At 40.5% G+C, this 13,589-nt stretch overlaps 1 protein-coding gene across 1 annotated transcript in view; it reads right to left on the minus strand.

The window, feature by feature from the left end:
• LOC144590125 (uncharacterized) overlaps positions 1-2,090 on the minus strand; it is a 48,800-nt gene extending 46,710 nt beyond the window's left edge. The window contains exon 1 of the mRNA XM_078394981.1: positions 1,956-2,090. Coding sequence (XP_078251107.1) covers positions 1,956-2,090 — 135 coding nt within the window. The remainder of the gene's footprint in view (positions 1-1,955) is intronic.
• Positions 2,091-13,589: the final 11,499 nt, after the last annotated feature.

A 13,589-nucleotide genomic window follows, 5' to 3' on the forward strand; every position in this document is an offset into this window, starting at 1 on the left:
TGCAGAATATAAGTCTTAGCCTTGTCCAACAATAGTTCCAGAGTCAAAGTCCAATGTCCGCTATAAGAGGAGAACAGTACCCTAGCTTATGGAAGGATCGTTCAGAAGCCTGATAACAGAAAGGACGAAGCTGTTCCTGTGTCTGGTGGTACGCACTTTCAAGCTTCTGTATCTTCTGTCCAACTGGAGCAATGAGAAGATGCCCGGGGTGGGCAAAATCTTTGATTATGTTGGCTGCTTTCCCAAGGCAGCGTAAAATGCAGATGTAGTGAATGTGGGGAGTCTGGTCTGTGTGATGGGCTGGGCAACATCCACAATTTCATGTGGTCTTGGGAAGAGATATTCCCCAACCAAGTCACGATGCAACCCAACAGCGTGACTGTAGATGTTGAATGAGAATACTGACGTTTTAACATTGAGAATGTGTGTTTTTCTTGGGGAACTCTACACCCCCTGATGTCAGTGCACTCAGAAGTCAGCAATACATTGTTTTGAATGTCTCATGTTCTCAGATCAGCTTCACATGCAAGCTACTTTTATTCCGTTTCCAAACAGGGAAAGGAAAATTGAATGAATTTGAATTTAAGCATGCAGATAACATCATTTAATCCATATGCCATTATAATAATTCATATTGATAGAAGAGTAGCCATGGGGCACAAGATGGGGAAGCTTTACTGTAAGATATTAAAATTAAATTTTAGAGAAGGAGACATAAGAGACAGTATAGATCCTGGGGTTTTGAGTAAAAAACAAACTGCTGCCCAGGAACTCAATGGTTTAGGCAGCATCTGTGGAGGAAAATAGGCAGACGACATTTTGGGTCGGGCTCCAAATTAAATTTTACAATGCAGTGTTTATAACTACAGTACATATGGTGATATGACAATATCAATCTGAGGAAGGGTCTCGACCCGAAACATCACCCATTCCTTCTCTCCTGAGATGCTGCCTGACCTGCTGAGTTACTCCAGCATTTCGTGAATAAATACTGACAATATGATATGATATGGACAAGGATATATTTCAGATAAAAAAGACAGAAAGTGTGGGAGTAACTCAGCATGTCAGGTAGGATCTCTGGAAAACATGGAGAGGCGATGCTTTGAGTTGGGAACTTTCTTCAGTGATTGTTGTCAGGAGAGAAAGGTGGAAGAGAGGTGGAGGTGGCAAAAGCCAAGCAATAGGTGAATACAGGTAGGGGGGTTGATTGGAAGACGTTTGGACAAAGGCCAGAGATGAGAAAACATAATGTCTGAGGTAAGGAGAGCAGAAGAGGTGTGAAATGTAAAGCCAGAGGAAGGAATACAGGGGAAGGGGAGAGGGTGGAGGAGAAAGGGAGGAATGGGCAGTTCTATCCAGGTGGGGCACAGGGAAGAGAGGGAGATAAAAGGGGAGAAAAGAGTGGGAGAGTTGTTCACATAAAACTGGAGAATTCAACTTTCCACTGGGTTGTGAGCTACAAAACAGAATGGGAGGTGCTGCTCCACCAGTTTGTGTGTGGCCTCACTGTGGCAATGGAGGATGCCCGGAACAGAAAGGTCGGTATGGGAATGGGAAGGGGAGTTAAAATGGTTAGCAACCGAGAGTTCTGTAGGCCTTGGCAGACCGAGTGCAAGTGTTTGGGGAAATGGTCACCTAGTCTACTCTCTGTCTCACCAATATAAAGGAGGCCACATCGGGAGCACCGAATGCAGTTGATGAGGTGCTCCTGATGTTGGCCTACTTCCTTGATCCATAGTCCCTGTGAATTCAGCTCCTCACTGGGGACATGTGATGCACATGAATATTCTCACCTTACTCTTACCGATTAATCACAATTTTAATAAAATGCACGGCACTGAAAAGTAAACGTGTCTGCTCATTACATTAGTCAAAAATAAGCTATTAAGATAACCCATCTGAAGTGTTATCCAAGTAGAAGAGTTAACAATGAAAGAGATCCTTTTACATACAGATTTAGTATTTTTCTTGGCAATCAGGCCACAGTCGAGTTTACTGTCCTTGGGTATGATGCCAGCTTTTTGCAGTTCTTCTAAAAACAACTCCAATCGTAGAATACGTTTCTGTTTAGATTGATATTGAGCCATGCCGCTCATATTCCTGGGTGCCTTTCCAGTAAAACCTAGCCAAAAAAGCACATCGAGAAAAAACAGTAATTCTCAAACAGAGAGCAAAAAAACCCATTTAAAGTAGGCTTTCATTGTAAATAAAATAAATAGATCTCCGTTCAACTTGCTTAATTGTAAAGTCAGCATTATACAACAAATAAACAGTGCAATTTACATTCCCAATTTATTAGCTATTATACAATTATACCATATAAACCATATAACCATATAACAATTACAGCATGGAAACAGGCCCGTTCGGCCCTACCAGTCCACGCCGACCACTTTCTCTGACCTAGTCTCATCTACCTGCTCTCAGACCATAACCCTCCAATCCCCTCCCATCCATATACCTATCCAATTTACTCTTAAATAATAAAATCGAGCCTGCCTCCACCACTTCCACCGGAAGCTCATTCCATACAGTCACCACCCTCTGAGTAAAGAAGTTACCCCTCATGTTACCCCTAAACTTTTGTCCCTTAATTCTGAAGTTATGTCCCCTTGTTGGAATCTTCCCCACTCTCAAAGGGAAAAGCCTACCCACGTCAACTCTGTCCGTCCCGCTTAAAATTTTAAAAACCTCTATCAAGTCTCCCCTCAACCTTCTACGCTCCAAAGAATAAAGACCCAACCTGTTCAACCTCTCTCTCTGTAGCTTAAATGCTGAAACCCAGGCAACATTCTAGTAAATCTCCTCTGTACCCTCTCTATTTTGTCAACATCCTTCCTATAATTTGGCGACCAGAACTGCACACTATACATAAAGGTAATGTTTAATACACTACAGTTATAATATTTTTCTGCATAAAAGTGCACACAGCAATATTGTAAAACACTATATACTTAATAGTTAGCTATCTGCCAGAGTTAATAAGATATTCTGCCTGTTTAAAGGTTACTCTAGTAACATAGAAACCTGCCATTACAATCGATTGTTTATAAATGGCTGCTATTTACCAGTTGCTGGCGAAGGCCAAATTAAAATTTGATTTGATAATGTTGTTTCATTTAACATATTCCACAGACATATTTGAGTAGTGAAAGGGTTAAGTCCACTCAATTATAGAAAAAGGAATGATGCATATATGCACTACAATCAAATATTATTTTTTAGAATTCAAACTTACTCTCTAACAATTTTTTCAAATGATTGTCTGTGAACAGCTCTATAAATACATTGTTGAGCTGACGACTCAGTGAAGAACATCGTGCATTTGCCCAGGCTGTGTAACATGTTATTCTTGATCGCAGAGGCATTTAATCAAATTTTAATCAAATTATTTGCGAGCGACATCTGCAAGTAAAGCAACAAGAAAAACATCCTCATAAAGAAACATGATAAAAAGCGATCATCTCACTTCGCAAGTAACCAGACCGTTTCACATACAAAAGAAAGATAATGTACACGCTGCAAACACAAAATTAAATCAGAAAATGGTGGGAATGCTCAGCACCTCGAGCAGCAATTGTGATGAAAAAGGGTTAACTAGACCAAGTGGACCCGTTGGGTCCAAACCTCTCCTGCCTTGGTGCAGCACCCTCTCCTCCCCCGTCCCCTCTCCCCCCCCCCCACTCCCGCCCTCCCCTCTCCCCTCCCCTCCCCTCCCCCCCCCACTCCACCCCCCATATCCATAGGCTAAAAGTCAACATCTACCTTAAACTTTGCTCCTTAATAGGCAAATGGCACATTTATGCAAAAAAGTGCTGTAATGTGATGTGACTTTAGAGATACAGCGCAGAAACAGACCGAGTCTGCGTCGACCAGCGATCACCCTGTATACTATCCTACACGTGCTGGGGACAATTTTTACAACTTACCGAAGCCAATGAGCCTACAAACCTCTACATCTTTGGATTCTACATTGGTGCAAAATCTACTTAATAAGACCTATATATTTTTTTGCACACAGATTTACTTACAGTGTGTGTGATTTATTGGTAGCTTTAGTTACCATACTTTTACCACAATTGTAAGCAGTTTTGGGCACAATATCTGAGGAAGGATGTGCTGGCTCTGGAGAGGGTCCAGAGGAGGTTTACAAGAATGATCCCATAAATGAGTAGGTTAACCTATGATGAGCGTTTCTCACAATATTTTAGAAGAGTGAGGGGGAACCTCATTGAAACATACAGAATAGTGAAAGGCTTGGACAGAGTGGATGTGGAGAGGATGTTTCCACTTGTGGGAGAGTCTAGGACTAGAGGTCATAACCTCAGAACCTCAGGATTAAAGGACGTTCTTTTAGGAAGATGAGGAGCAATTTCTTTAGTCAGAGGGTGGTGAATCTGTGGAATTCTTTGCCACAGAAAGCTGTGGAGGCCGTCAGTGGATATTCTTAAGGCAGAGATAGATAGATTCTTGATTAGTATATGTGTCAGAGGTTATGGGGAGAAGGCAGTGGAATGGGATTAGGAGGGAGAGATAGATCAGCCATGATTGAATGGCGGAGAAGACTTGATGAGCCGAATGGCCTAATTCTACTCCTATTCCTTATGACCTATTGACCTTATGACCCTCTAATTATATTATTCATGGAATGATTACATATTTAAGTTCACTTTTATTTCATTTACAAGGATCATTGTAATACCTGATTGCATGGAAATACATGCAACATCATAATTGCCAGTATAATCCCTGAGCAATGCAGGGTATAGCAGCTGCTATTACAATTAATAACAAGGCAAACTATTGAATAATTATTTAATGCCAGTCTTTATTTTAATGGGAAGAAGATAAGACATCGGACATTCTAGGGAAATTAAAGATAAATCTATGATTGAAACTTCATGAAAACAGCATAAAAATAATAATGGCACCAAAGACTTATGAATCCTCAGGGTCTGAAGATTTTCATCCAACAATTTTTAAAGGAAGTAGGTAAAGAAATTATAGATCATACAGCCACAATTTTTTTACAAGATCTGCTCCTTTAGATTGTAAAACTGCAAATGTAACTCCATTACTGAAGAAAATTGAAGGAAGGAAACCAGGGAACTGTAGGCTTGTTGTCTAACTTCCTTCATAAGTAAGCTGTTGAATTTTATGACTGAGAAAATTTGAACCGATTAAGAAGAACCTTGGAAAGTGCAAGAACTACAAATCTGATGTAAAAACAGAAATCAATAGAGATACTCATCATTGAAGGAGTTAACATTTCAGGCTGATGAAAAGTTGATCAGAATTTGGAAAAGTTAGAAATCAAACATGTTGTAAGTTGTGGAGAAGGTGGGTGGTATTGGAGATAAGTAAGGCAACATCTGTGAAAGGGATTAAATGACACAAATGGTGCAGTGCCGGCTGAGAGAAGGTGGTGAAATCTTCTTAATTGCAGCCAATTTCTGGAGGAGATCTGAGTAAAGGAAATGAATGTGAACAGAGTTAGTAAAGTAAATCGCTGGAATGATTGCAAGAATATACAAACGATAAATCGGCTTCAGCACAAGTAAACAAATGTAAGAAAGCCATTAAAAAGATGGAGAAGGGAATTTTGTGTATGTCTTCATGAAGAATGGAAAAAAGATTTTCATAATTAAATTCTACATTAGAGATTGTTAGCTACAATTGAAGCTCATAGAATTTAAGGCAGAATATTGGCCTGGTTGAGAACCAAATTCTTCTTAGGTAGTCTCTCACGATCGAGGATAAATTGCTTCCACCCTGGTTTGGTGGTTTCTGAGATGGCTAATGACATTTTAGTTCTGGACATTGTAGGCCTGGAGGCTAGGGGTGCCAACTATCTCACTCCCAAATAAGGGACAAGGTGACGTTATCACCCCACGCCCCACGTGACCTCACCCAGCCAGCAGCCACGTGCTCCCGTTCCACCAATGGCAGCTGCCCGGCCCGGGTGGCGGGTTGCCACGCAACCTCCGATAGGCGGCGTCTGGGCTGAAAGCACTGCCCAGGCCAACAGCGACGCCCAGGCCTAATACGGGACAAACCAATTTAGCCCGAAATACGGGATGTCCCAGCTAATATGGGACAGTTGGCAACCCAAGCAATGTGAGAACTGCGATTCTCCTACAGGGGCAGGGGTGACTATGGGGGCAGGCAGACAGGTGAGTAGTTTGTGAGAAGGTATATTCCTCTGGCATCTTATGTGTTTTCACCATGCGTCAGGTTTTGCAAAACCATCCCACATGCTCCTTCTCTACTTTCGGTCATATTTCAGGGTTTCCAGAAGTAGCTGGAGATGTACTTCTCCAAGGAAACTTTGAGCAGATCTTGGAATCATTTGCTCTGTCCAACTGTAGTTTCCTCCCAAGAAATTCCTCGGAAGAAAAAGTGTCAGTTTCACGAGTCTTGTGTCAGTCATGTGAACATTGTGGTCTGCCCACTATAGCAAACTGAAATGCAACTGGGGCCTTAGTGCTGGGTTGATGGTCTGTGAAAGAGACTTATCTTTCCAGTGAATTCAGTAATTTTTTTCAGAGATAGTGTTAACGATATGTCTCCAGTACCTTAAAGTGCCTTCTATAAATAATCCAGGTCTACGAAGCTCATGAGACGACAAAGATCATACTGACCAGTAGATCAGGAGTTTTTTGTCAAGTCTTGATCTTCAAATATTATTTTTCTCAACTAACTAAGTGCTGTCCTCGCACACTGAAGCGCTGATCTATTTGCAACCCCAGTTCAGTAGTTAAAAATAAATGATAAGTACCATGGGGGTCACCAATATTCCGTGTACCCATCCCTCCGTCATCTTCTCTGTTACTGTAAGTTAACTTGTTTGTTTTCTTCCCTAGTCCTGATGAAAATGGAGTCTGGAAGGCTGCAACATGTCCAGGTGGAAGATGAAGCATTGTTTCTCAAGCATGTGTCGGGCCTCGTAACAGTGTTGAGGCCACAAGCAGATAGATCATTGTGGCGTGGATGGGGAATAAAGGTAGCAGGCAGCTCAGAATCATTCCTGTGGACTAATCACAGATGCTCCACAAAGCAATAAACCAAACTGTGTTTGGTTTCTCCCGTGTAGAAAACGTCAGTACTACCAAATGCAGTATAGATTGAAGAAAGTAAATCACTGCTTCTCTTGGAAAAACTGATATATTTAAAACAACAATGTTTAATTCCTATCCGAATTAGAAAATAGTTGAAGCCCAAAGCCTGGGGAAGTATTTGTAAGGCATTTGTCATTGAACCATTTGCTCTGTTTCTGTTTCCGCAAATGCTGCTTGATCTGCTGAGTGCTTCCAGCATTTTCTGTCTTTGTTCAGATTTATGACATCTCTGGTTTGTTTTTATTTTCACATTAATGCTCTACTCGAGGTTAAGCTGACTTTCAGATGCTCCACAGTGTATTTTCTTGATTTTTATGAAAACAATGCTTGACCCCACGATCCAATTTCACTCCAGGTTATGCTAACTGTCACATGCTCAGCAGTGTACTTTTTTTTATTCTTCCGAAAAAAATGAAGTCTTGGTTCTACTAGCCAATTTCACTCAGATTTCCTTGATCTAAAGTATACCTCTGCTTTTCAAATTGTTTGTTGAATCAGCATGTTTGCTTTCTACAGTCCAAGTGAGACACCCAATATCACTAACATTCCCCAGCTTTGCACTTATCTGCTTTTCTATTTTCCAACCAAAAAACTTCACATTGCTCAGCATTACATTCCATCATTCAGCTTCATTTTGCCCTTTTTCAGCCTCTTTGTCTTGGTCTCCTAGCTTATTTTTTTCTCCTGGTTTTACTTCATTGGCAATAATTAATTGCATTCATTCTCCTAGTCTAACTTATTAATATATATTGCAAGCAGTTAATGTCCAATCACTAATCTTTGCTGTGTCACCCAAACTTGATCCCATTTTGCTGCTGTATTTCCTGTCAACTAATCAATCTTCCATACCTTTCAATAAATGTATATATGGCAAGTGTCTCATGTTCTAACATCCTAAGGCCTTACCATCACCTACAAAGCAGAAGTTAGGAGCTTGATGAATTACTCTTCACTTGAACATATGAGAAAAAGCAGATATTATGTTTAAAATAAAAACAGAAAATGCTGCTGCACACTCAGCTGGTCAGGGGGCATCTGTGAAAACTGTAAAGCAAACTTCTGTTTCAAGCCAGTTACAGAATTGAGAAAGAGAGAAAATAAGTTAGATTGAAGTTGCAGATGGTGAAAGAGGGATAGATGGGGAAACTGGGAACACCTGGGTCTGAAGAAGGGTCTCGACCCAAAATATCACCCATTCCTTCTCTCCAGAGATGCTGCCTGTCCCGATGAGTTACTCCAGCTTTTTGTGTCTACCTTTGGTTTAAACCAGCATCTGCAGTTCCTTCTTACACTTACCTGGGTAACATTGGACTAGGCTAATAACCATATGTTGGATCAGATAGGAAGATAAAAGATCGTTATCCCACTGTGTAAATGAAATAAAATGGACTGAAGGATTATTCTCGCTTGGGAAGAATATCAATTGTTAGCACTGATGTTATTTTTGTTTGCATGGTCTTTTTCCTTTTCACTGTGTTGTGTAATTTAAGTATAATTTATGTTTTGTATATTGTCGGAGTCTATGTGACTGCGATGTTGCTACAAGCAGGATTTTTTATTGTACCTGTACTTACTGTACTTGTACATACAACAGTAAACTCGGCTTGACTTGATGTGCAAATAATTGACAATTTGAGAGCAGGTGTAATTTATTGCTGACCCACGGGGAGGCGGTAGAAGACTGGTATCAAGTTGAGAATGTCCCCTCCCAACTGCTTTCCATTCTACCGCTCACGCAGAAAAAGCTCTCACGAAAGTAATTCGCATTAAACACAACACTCACCTCAATAACCATCTGTTACCGTTCCTGTCGCACTCATACGTTCTCAAGAACGAACCCTCGACTTGGAGCTCTGCGAAGATCGGGAATTCGTCGGAGCTTTCCGAAAAAAAACACTGTTGGTCTCCTGGCAACAGTGAAGGTAGAGTTCTGTCCCTCAGGTTAGCCCAGGTTTCTATGATTTAGCGTCAGTGATGTGGCTCCAGGCTTGTTTGCAGTTTCCATGGCAAGTGTCCGCTCTGGTATTCTCTCCCACCTTGCTTCTTCTCTAATCGTTTGTTCCATGCACCGTTTAGAGCTGCTGAGCGTCCATGTCTTGTTGGCATCTTCTCGACTAAATGTTTTTTTTTTTAAATCAAAATACTTAAATATATTTCAAAATAATTAAACACATGCAGCATTCTAACTGCATTTGGGGAAAACAAAAAGGCAATGACATGCACACAACATGGCAGAATACTGGAAAGATTTTCTTCCCTGCTGTTATCAGGCAACTGCACTATCCTATCAACAACCAGAGTGGTCCTGAGCTACAATACCTCATTGGAAACCTTCAGACTCTAATCGGACTTTAGCTTGAACTAAAAATTATTCCCTTTATCATGTATCTGTACACGGTGGATGGCTCGGTTGTAATCATGTGTAGTCTTTCCGCTGACTGGTTAGCACATAACAAAAGCTTTTCACTGTCTGAAGAAGGGTCTCGACCCGAATCGTTGCCCATTCCTTCTCTCCTGAGATGCTGCCTGACCTGCTGAGTTACTCCAGCATTTTGTGAATAAATACCTTCGATTTGTACCAGCATCTGCAGTTATTTTCTTATATTCACTGTACCTTGGTGCATGTGACAATAAACTAAACTATGGACAGAGAGAGGGATCTTGTAGTGGGCCTGAAAATGCTGGAACAAACTAATGGTAGATAAGGTGGATAAGATAACTGGTCAGGGAAGTTTTGCTACAAAATGTAGGAAAAAATCTATTTAGATTCTGGTCATGCATCGGAAGCAGAATGGAGGTGGAAGAGGCGGATTGAAAAAAACAAGTTGAAATTTAGTTGTTGGAAAAAACTGGCTGGACCGGAATTTTTTGTCATTGGAGCATAAGAAGCTGAGGGGTATTTGAATTGAAGTGGTTAAAAAGATGTCATGTCTAGAATGGGCGAACAAAAGGATTTATTTCCCTTGGCAGCGATCAGTATCCGGAAGGAACTATTTTCCTTAGCAGATATCATTAAAAGAGGGAATAGATTTAAGGAAATTAATAGATAGATTAGAGCAAATCAGAGGGGTAATTTTTACTGATGTGTGATTCCACATAGGTTTTATATCCTTCGGGTTCATTAAAGTTTTCTTGCTTATTTCCACAAAGGACTACAGGGTATTAACAGTTTAAACCTAGTGGTAGGGTTCTGGAACTCGCTGCCTGAAAGGGATAGAAAACATTACATTTAAGGAATATTTGGGAGAACATTGTCTAATGACCAACAAAACTCGAGCTAGGGTATGCAATTAGTATGTGAAAATAAAAACAAAAAATTGCAGATGCTGGATGGTTAAAATGAAACAGAAAATGTGATACTCCACAGGTCAGGCCACGTCTGTGGGAAGAGAACAATCTGCTTTGTTTCACTTCCTAAGATGTGACCAGACCTGTTGAGTTTGTCCAGCGTTTTCTGTTTTTATTACGTGTAATTACAGAGAAAGCCTTGCTTTTTTGGCCTGCATGGACACAATGACCTCCTTTTGTGAACAATAGTTCTACAACTCTTATGGAAGAGACAATTTGTGAAGAACAAAGACAATGGAATGTGATGGGATAACATTTTGACCTATCAAAGACTTATTTTACAATGATCACTTTACAACAAATTATTTATTGCCTTCAAATTGCAAACTTTTAAAGCATCGGTTTTAAGTGTTATCCAGTGTCATTGTTATTCAATGTTTATTCAACTTTACTAATAGGAACAGCTGCGACTCCACATGCAGCTTGCTGTTCTCTCGGGGCAGAGCAATTTTCCAATTGATTTCTAAATTGTACATCTATGTTATTTCAGTGTCGGCATATCATATATACAATCTACTATCTGTAGATTCCATGCATTGGAATTTCCGGTTTACTTAACCATGAAACTAGAGTTCAAAGGAGTGGTATTTACAAAAGTGCTTCGCATTTCTTCATGACATATGAAGATGCTTGAAAACAGCTGAATAATATTTGCTTCTAACTGTTTTAGTCAGTCATATCAGGCAGCTGTACAAACTACGATTGATAAAGTAGTAGACAAGTGGCCATTTATGGAAATAAATATTGGACACACTAAGACTTCTTTTTTCATCTTAAATTATGTCATGGGATCTTTCCGACCCACCTGAACGCATCTTATATGAGAGATGACACTATAGTGTTCTCCTTCAGCAATGCACTGAAATGCTGGCCCAGATCGACTTCCCAAGTGGGAACTGAGTACCCGAACTCTGTAGATTTAATTGCCACTAATAAATTGTCTTTGTTATTTCCTTAGTTAAACATCGAAAATAGCATAATTGCTCAGAAAAGAACTGATTTTTTTTCCAGAAAGATGCAATTCAAAACCTTTGTTTCCTCAAGTAAATTACATTAATGACCACTAGTGGAGAAAGGATGGCAATTGTAAAATTGGACAGAGCACTTCCAACCAACATCCATGCTACCATGTTCAATATTTCACCAGCATGAAATTTTGGAATAACAATGCTAATTGCTGTGCAACTCTTCTTTGAAGCTTTCCTGATATTAATTGGAGATCCTAGATCTAAAAAAACAACTGTTGTTCTAGTCACTGCAGAAATTGCAGATGCTGGATGTCTAAAATAAAACAGAAAATGTGATACTTGGCAGGTCAGGTCACATCTGTGGGAAGAGAAACGATCAGCTTTGTTTCACTTCCCACGATGTGACCAGATCTGTTTTGTTTCATTACGTCTAACTACGAAGAAACCCTCTTTTTTGGCCTGCATGGACACAATGACCCAATAAAATCCAACCCATTTTGTTCAATATCAGCATGCCATTTAAAAGATCCTTCCACTCACAAAGAGGAACATCACGTGACAGCCCCAAAACTAATGGCACGCTTTTCTCCAATTAGATGAAATACATCTTGATTCCAGCTTCCACATTTCTATTCACCCCCCCCCCCCCCCCCCCCCCCGACCACAATCAGCCAGAAGGGTCCCAGCCCAAAACGTCACCTGTCCACGTTCCCCAGAGATGCTGCCTGACCTGCTGAGTTACTCTAGCACTTTGGGTGTTTTTTGATGAACTTACCCAAGAGCACACACCTGTCTGGATGGCATCAATCTTGCCAACTTCTTATTGGTGAATATGAAGCAAATCATTTTTTAATTATACATATGGTTTGATCCACGCGTGAGGGGTCATGGAGTGCAACTGTCTATTGGGGGGCTGGTGTGGGAGGGGAGTGTGGGTACATAAGGAAATACGGGACTAGTATAAAGAAGATAAGTTGTGTGTGTGAGTATATGCCAGGAGATATGTTAGTATGAAGGTCATCTTGATACATCAATGATGTTATGATTTTTTGCATGTATTCATCTCTTGGCACCTACTTGGTTCAACAGCTGGTCAATGTTTCTTTTGGAGATCCTCCTTGTGATCTCAATGCCGTCACCAGTCCTTTTCTCATCATGGCAGGCATAATGCATACTGCTGCTGTGTGTCAAGGAAATGTGCCTTTTAAGGTATAATCTTCACTGACTATTGCACAACAAAATGGAGCAGTTATCTGGACATGGGTACATTATAATTTAACATATCCATTTTTGCAACCAATTGACTTTTCTTTTCAATTTGGCACGAGCACTACAAGCATGACTGTTTAAATACACCAACAAAAATGAAATCCAGTTTTTGTGGAACAGTCTGTACATTCTTGATCAGCTGAGGTGAAAACAGGAGAATGCTTGCCTCCAAATTCAGGTGCGCATGAATTGAAGCTTGGCTCCAAAGACTTGAATTCATGACCTCGGCTGACATTTGTTTCGAGTACTAAATGTGAATTTCTCTCAGGCTTACTGCCTTTCTGCTGTGGTGCACGAGACATGGAAATCTATGGCGGATGTAAAATACTTCATGATACATTTTCAGGAATAGTTCTCCTCACCATCAGTCATCAATTAACCTATATCCCTCAATAGATTGGAGACACAAAACATCTGCCGCTGCTGGAATCCGGGTCGAAGGTCCTGATCCGACGTGGTGCTTGTCCAGTCTAAGGAAGAGTCCCGATTTGAGGCGTTGACTGTCCATGCCCTCCACAGATGGTCAATGGTGCTTAATTGTCACATGTACAAATACCCACTGAACTGCCTGATCCGCTGAGTTCCTACAGCACTTTGTGTTTCACTCAACAGATTATCTGGTTATTACTTTTGTTGCTATTTTGCGGTCTCACTTTGCATAAATTAGCTTTTGAGCATGCTTCCCCACCTAACACTTTCTGAAATCTTTTGGAACATGTTCAGGACATGAAAGGCACTGTGATAAAGACAAGTCTATTTCCTTCGATTTATAAACTGACATTTTTCCTTCCAAAATGCCAGGAATCACAATATTTATTGTCCAAACTGTCAAAAGGGCATACCAATAGATTTGGTAAATTATTATAATAACTACATTCTGCAT

The sequence above is a fragment of the Rhinoraja longicauda genome, unplaced genomic scaffold (genome assembly GCF_053455715.1).
Source record: "Rhinoraja longicauda isolate Sanriku21f unplaced genomic scaffold, sRhiLon1.1 Scf000145, whole genome shotgun sequence".
Classification (NCBI taxonomy): Eukaryota; Metazoa; Chordata; class Chondrichthyes; order Rajiformes; family Arhynchobatidae; genus Rhinoraja; species Rhinoraja longicauda.